The sequence below is a fragment of the Panicum virgatum genome, chromosome 5K (assembly GCF_016808335.1).
Source record: "Panicum virgatum strain AP13 chromosome 5K, P.virgatum_v5, whole genome shotgun sequence".
Classification (NCBI taxonomy): Eukaryota; Viridiplantae; Streptophyta; class Magnoliopsida; order Poales; family Poaceae; genus Panicum; species Panicum virgatum.
The window spans coordinates 30,805,180-30,811,784 of NC_053140.1; the positions used below are offsets into that span (position 1 = coordinate 30,805,180).

At 42.7% G+C, this 6,605-nt stretch overlaps 1 protein-coding gene and 1 long non-coding RNA gene across 2 annotated transcripts; one reads left to right on the forward strand and one right to left on the reverse strand.

Moving 5' to 3' along the window:
• Window positions 1–1,011: 1,011 nt before the first annotated feature.
• LOC120710626 lies at window positions 1,012–1,937 on the forward strand. The gene is made up of 4 exons (XR_005689955.1): window positions 1,012–1,227; window positions 1,427–1,546; window positions 1,728–1,799; window positions 1,910–1,937. It is a non-coding gene; the product is annotated as an uncharacterized LOC120710626 (long non-coding RNA).
• Window positions 1,938–2,966: 1,029 nt separating this feature from the next.
• LOC120710674 lies at window positions 2,967–6,263 on the reverse strand (the record flags this gene model as incomplete). The annotated part of the gene is made up of 4 exons (XM_039996282.1): window positions 5,231–6,263; window positions 4,599–5,131; window positions 3,667–4,445; window positions 2,967–3,558 (listed from the first exon to the last, which is right to left on the reverse strand). Coding segments are annotated over exons 1-4 (2,937 nt in total), but the record flags the coding sequence as incomplete, so codon positions are not given.
• Between the last annotated feature and the right edge of the window lie 342 nt (window positions 6,264–6,605).

Sequence of the window (6,605 nt, forward strand, 5' to 3'; positions counted from 1 at the left end):
GCCGGTAAATACGGGTGTGGTCCCGGTCTTGATATATTTCTTCGTCAAAATTTTCTTGAATGATCGCAGTTGTTCGGCCATCTTACTCAGGGTCCAGCGCTTGCATATCTCTTCGGATTCAGCTGGAACCGTGAAGTTTTTCTTAAGCTCCCGCCAGCACCATTCTTTTTCTCTTTCGGGTACCGCATCCCGTTCCTCGCTTGGATTGGAAGCTTTCCAGAGCCTAAAGCTGATCGGGATGTGGTCCCTGACAATACATCCGGATTGTCTTATGAATTTTTTGGCGGCAGCTTCTGGAGCGATCGGTTCGCCATCTGGACCAACTTCCGTTATAATGAACCGCCCTTCCAGTTTTTTTGTTGGGCCTCGCTTCGTCTTTTTCTGCTGCGACGATGATCCAGACGGCTATAAAAAAAACATTCATAGTATTCATATAGATTCAGATGAAAATATGATTGTCACTACAAATAAGTATAGTTTTGATATGTACATTAGCACTTTGTTCAGCAGCAGCGTCATCCTGAATAGATGGTGCCTCAATTCCATCACCGGACATATTCAAATATATGTCGGTATTGCTGCCATCATCAGCTTGTTCAGCGACATCTCCTTGACCTTCGCCAATCATATTCAACAGGAACTGTTCGTCTTCCGCGTCTGTGTGTCGCGGGTCCATCGTAACTAAAATATGAATACAAATAAAACCCTTAAAAATTATCTAAATAATCCACTCCAGAAATTTGCGGCTAGGGATAGGCGGAGGGCCGAGGGCCGAAGGCGAAGGGCTCAAAGCCAAGGGCCGGAGGCGCACTGGGGCGAACGCGGAGCCGGGGGGGGACGTGGGCTCAGGGCGAGCTATGAGCAGAGACGGAGAGAATGATTCTTTTGCATTGGGGGCTTCCTTGCTAGGCTTTATTGAATTGGGTCCATATATGATACTCTCTCCATGTCAAAATAAGTATAGTTTTTTGCATCCAAATTTTGTCCCACAAAGAATGTAGTTTTAGCTTGTAATGAGATTCATCTAATTAAAGCAATACTAATTATACTCTCTCCATGTCAAAATAAGTATAGTTTTTTTCCTATATGATTTTTTTGTTTGATTTTCTTTCTGGAAGATCACATCTAGATATAAGTGTCACTATCGATCTGATGACAATTGGATTGAATCACTAGAGGTTCAAACAGTAACCAAGCCATTTGCAGTAGAAGAACAGAAACATTATGGTATTTCCTTTCACGATTCTACTGATCATGATAGATCTAAAAATTAAACTCATATAACTAATATTCTTTTCTTAACTATCCAGCTTTCATTTGTATGTACTATTTCTTTTGACAACTAAAATTGAATATTTCACGCTTAGTTTTGGTTCTCTTACTATTGCTAGCATCGATGTATCATTATTAAATCAGTTATTTGTAGGATGGAATGCTCAAGTTTTGCCAAAAAGGAGGCATTGGTTTAGGAGGCTTGTTCAGTGGACTCAAAGGGATACATCAAAACCTGAATTCAATCTGGGACTCATTGGTCAAGAACAAACAGGTAGCATGCTAGAAAAAAATATTTATCATTAAATTACATCTCTCATAATTGCTGTGCATCTTTTAAAGTAAAAGTCAATACAATCATTTACCTGTACGATACAGAAAAAGGCAAAAGCTTTCCTTTCTACCACCAGTTTTTATTCTTAATTCCTTGAAACATTGAATTTCCTTTTTGCCAGTGGGTTCTCTCAATGAAATATGGTTCCAAAACCCATCCAGTGCCAAAGGGGAAATGAAGCTTCAACTGACAGGTAAAATGGAAAATAAGCTGAAGTAAAATAAGCTTAGAATTACTGCAGCATTAGGTGTGAAGAAGGACATTTTCTGAGCAATTATTTTTTGTTTCCTGTCTCTTTTCCAGTAGGCTTTACAGTGTGAAGAAGAACAGAGATCGAAGAATACCCACACAACAGGGCGGCGGCGCGGCGGCGTGCAGTGGAGGCCGCCGACGAGGGCGTGCGCGCGGAGTGGAGGCCGGGGGCGGCGCTCGCAGGGACGACGGCGCTCGGTGACGTGGGCTCGCGCGGCGGGGCTCTGGGCGGCAACGTCGACGGCGGCGGTGCTCGGGGAGCTCGAGCGGTGGGGGGAGCAGGGGAACGGACGGCGCGGGAGGGAGGAAGGGCGAAGGAGGGAGGAAGCTAGGAAATATATGGGGGGGGGGGCCTTTTGTCCCGGGTGAAGCCACCACCCGGGACAAAAGGTCCTTTTGTCCCGGGTGGTGGCTTCACCCGGGACAAAAGGCCCCCCCTTTTGTCCCGGGTGAAACCACCACCCGGGACAAAAGAACCTTTTGTCCCGGGTGGTGGCTTCACCCGGGACAAAAGGGGTTTTTGGGCGGGCCGGGAAAATTCCCAGCCCGCGGCCCACCTTTAGTCCCGGGTGGATCTACCACCCGGGACAAAAGGGGCCCGTTTTCCCTCGTTCCCGCCTAATGTTATGTTTGTTTTTGTTTCTTTTAACTTCTCTTTTAAAATTGGCTTTCATTTGTTATTTCAGTTAATAAAATTATGATTCCAAAAATTATGGAACAAAATTTCTTATCTCTATATAAATTTGATACACGCAACAAAAATAATTAATTTTCATTCAAGTGATTGGGTCAATGAAATATCTAACTTTTTTGAAATCATATTTGTTATTTTGACCATGCAAAAATATATTAGGTGAAATTTTTTTTCAAACTGTTGCTTTTCGATAGAAAGTGGATTCTATCACGATATTAACGTTTAAAAAGTGAATTTTAGATAAAATTAAGCAATTTCATGATATTAATGAGTAGTGTGTGAGTTTGAGAGATAGTGTGTGTTAGTGAGATTGTGTGTGTTAGTGAAAGAGTATAGTGTGTTAATGTGAATGTAATTTCATGAAATAAATAAAATGATTCAAGTACATGAAGGATTAGCGGTAACAGACTTTCTCTTCACAAATGTCCCTTGATTATGATCACGGCGCAAGTATGGAGCATCATCATTGGCTAGCAGGATGCATGGATCAGCATTTACTTCGAAAGGTGGAATGGCAACAAAATTATTATATTCTTCTGAAAAGTCTGTCTTGTCCTCCACTCCAACGATGTTTCTCTTTCCTGATAGAACTATGTGTCGCTTAGGCTCATCCTTTTGCTTGTTGATCCCCTTCTTTGGCTTGCTGGACATGTCCTTAATGTAGAAAACCTGAGCGACATCCTGGGCTAGGACAAATGGCTCGTCTCTATACCCAAGATTGTTGAGATCAACTATTGTCATCCCATACTCATCTTTTGTTACCCCTCCTCCAGATAGCTTAACCCATTGGCAACGAAATAGAGGCACCTTGAAATTGGGACCGTAATCCAGCTCCCATATCTCTTCAATGTAGCCGTAATATGTGTCTTTTTTTCCATTATTGTCCGTGGCATCCATACGAACACCGCTGTTTTGGTTGGTACTCTTTTTATCTTGGGCTATCGTATAAAATGTGTTTCCATTTATCTCGTACCCTTGGTATGTTAAGATATTCCAAGATGGTCCCCTAGCCAATAAGAACAGTTGTTCACTTATATCCATGTTATGCATTAGATGCTTCCGCAACCAGCTACAGAAAGTGTTCATGTGCTCACGTGTAATCCATGCCTCAGACTTTTCCGGGAAATTGGAGAGCAGAATTTTCTTGTGTTCCTCGATATATGGGTCAACCAAGGATGATTGTTGAAGAACCGTATAATGCGCTTTCTTGAATGAGAAATCATCTGTGCAGACATAAGATTTCTTTCCTAATGTACCCTTTCCAGATAGTCTCCCCTCATATCGCGATTCAGGGACTCCAATCAGTTTAAGGTCATCAATAAAGTCAACACAAAAGTCAATGACCTCCTCAGTTCCGTAGGCACTGGCGATGCTTCCTTCTGGACGAGCTCTATTACGAACACATTTCTTGAGTACCCCCATGAACCTTTCGAATGGGAACATGTTGTGTAGAAATACTGGTCCGAGAATATCAATCTCTTTGACAAGGTGCACTAGAAGATGTGTCATGATGTTGAAGAAAGATGGTGGAAATATCAGCTCAAAGCCAACAAGACATTGCACCACATCGTTTTGCAGCTTTATCAAATTCTCCGGGTCAATTATCTTCTGAGAAACTGCGTTGAGGAAGGCACATATCTTCACGATGGTTAACCGGACGTTATCAGGCAGAATCCCCCGCAGCACAACCGGAAGAAGTTCGGTCATAAGCACATGGCAGTCATGGGACTTGAGATTTGTAAATTTCTTCTCTGCCAAATTTAAGATTCCTTTTATATTGGATGAGTATCCAGATGGAACCTTTATACTGCTCAAGCAGTCAAACATGGTTTCTTTCTCTTCCTTGCTAAGAGTATAGCTGGCAGGACTTAAGTATTGTCGTCCATTATCTCGCTGTTGTGGATGTAAGGCATCTCGTTCTTCCATACGTTGCAATTCTTGACGTGCTTCTACTGTATCTTTTGTCTTTCCGTACACTCCCAAGAATGCTATCAGGTTGACGCAAAAATTCTTCGTGAGGTGCATCACATCAATTGCATGACGAACATCTAAGACTTCCCAATATGGTAGCTCCCAAAATATAGATTTCTTCTTCCACATGGGCGCCATTCCATTTTCGTTCGGAACAGGTTGGCTACCAGATCCCTTTCCAAAAACAACTTCTAGATCTTTTACCATGTTGAAGACGTCTTTACCACTACGGTGCATCGGTTTTGTTCGGTGGTCCGCTTGGCCTTTGAAATGCTTGCCCTTCTTTCGTACCGCATGCCTGATGGGAAGAAACCGACGATGACCCATGTATACAACCTTCTTACAGTGAGTCAACCATATATTATCGGTATCATCTAAACAGTGTGTGCATGCTTTGTATCCCTTGTTCGAATGTCCTGACAAGTTACTAAGAGCAGGCCAGTCATTGATCGTTACGAACAGCAATGCTCGTAGGTTGAAGTTTTCCTGTTTGTATTCATCCCACATCCGTACACCTTCATCGCCCCAGAGCAATAAGAGTTCTTCGACCAATGGTCTTAGGTACACATCAATGTCATTTCCGGGCTGCTTTGGACCCGGGATAAGCACTGGCATCATGATGAACTTTCGTTTCATGCAGAGCCATGGTGGAAGATTGTACAGACAAAGAGTCACAGGCCAAGTGCTATGACCACTGCTCATCTCACCAAAAGGATTCATGCCATCCGTACTCAAACCGAACCTTATGTTTCTCGCATCCAAATCAAATTTAGGGTACGTTCTATCTATTTTTCTCCACTGCGACCCATCAGCGGGGTGTCTCAACATCGAGTCTTTCTTGCGTTCCTCTTTGTGCCATCGCATCAACTTAGCATTATCTTTATTTCTAAACAGACGCTTCAAACGTGGTATTATAGGCAAATACCACATGACCTTCGCAGGAACTCTCTTCCGGGGAGGCTCTCCCTCGACATCTCCAGGATCATCTTTTCTAATCTTGTAACGCAATGCACTGCATACGGGACATGCATCCAAATTCTCGTACTCGCCTCGGTAGAGGATGCAGTCGTTGGGGCATGCATGTATCTTTTGCACTTCCAGTCCCAAAGGGCAAACAAGTTGTTTGGCTTCATACGTTGTGGCAGGCAATTCATTGTCCTTAGGAAGCATTTTTTTAACAAGTTTGAGTAATTCACCAAATCCCTTGTCGGATACACCATTTGTCGCCTTCCATTGCAGCAACTCCAAGGTGGTGCCAAGTTTCTTAAATCCATTTTGACAATCTGGGTACAACAACTTATGGTGGTCCTCTAACAACTTCTGGAACTTCAGCCTCTCCGTTTCACTCTCACAGTCTGCCTGCACATTGTGCAATGCTTGCCCCAGATCGTCGCTGGGATCATTTTCTGCTACATCTACTTCGGGCTCTTCCATGGGAATATCGTCATCGAATGCACCGATTCCAGCATTCCCGGGAAAGTGGTCGTCAAAATCTTCTTCTTCATTGTCTTCCATGGTAACCCCCTGTTCTCCGTGCTTCGTCCAACAAACATACTTTTTCATGAAACCATTTGCGAAAATGTGGCTGTGTAGGATTCTTGAAGATGAGTAATCCTTGTTATTGTTGCAATGAACACACGGGCAGCACATAAAACCATTCTGCTTGTTTGCCTCAGCCACAGACAAAAAATAATGCAGGCCATCAATGAATTCTTTCGAACGTCGGTCAGCATTGTACATCCATTGCCGGTCCATCTGCATTTTAAATAAATCGATTTGAATTCTTTACACGTATCGAATAAATAAAATATATCAAACCTAAATTAAACTAAATGTAACATAACATGAATAATTAAAAGATATGCAATATCTATCATACATCTTGATTAATTAAAAGGGGTACTTAATCCATTACAGAACTTAACAAAGGAGTACTATACATGAAATTTAAAAATTCGGTCAACAACACATAGGTTTTCAACCGTCCTTGCGTTGGAACGCAGAATGTTCTAACGGATTTCTTGCTGGCGCAGAATAAGATGGCGGAGCTGAAACCTCCGAGTTTGGTGGTGACGAACCGTA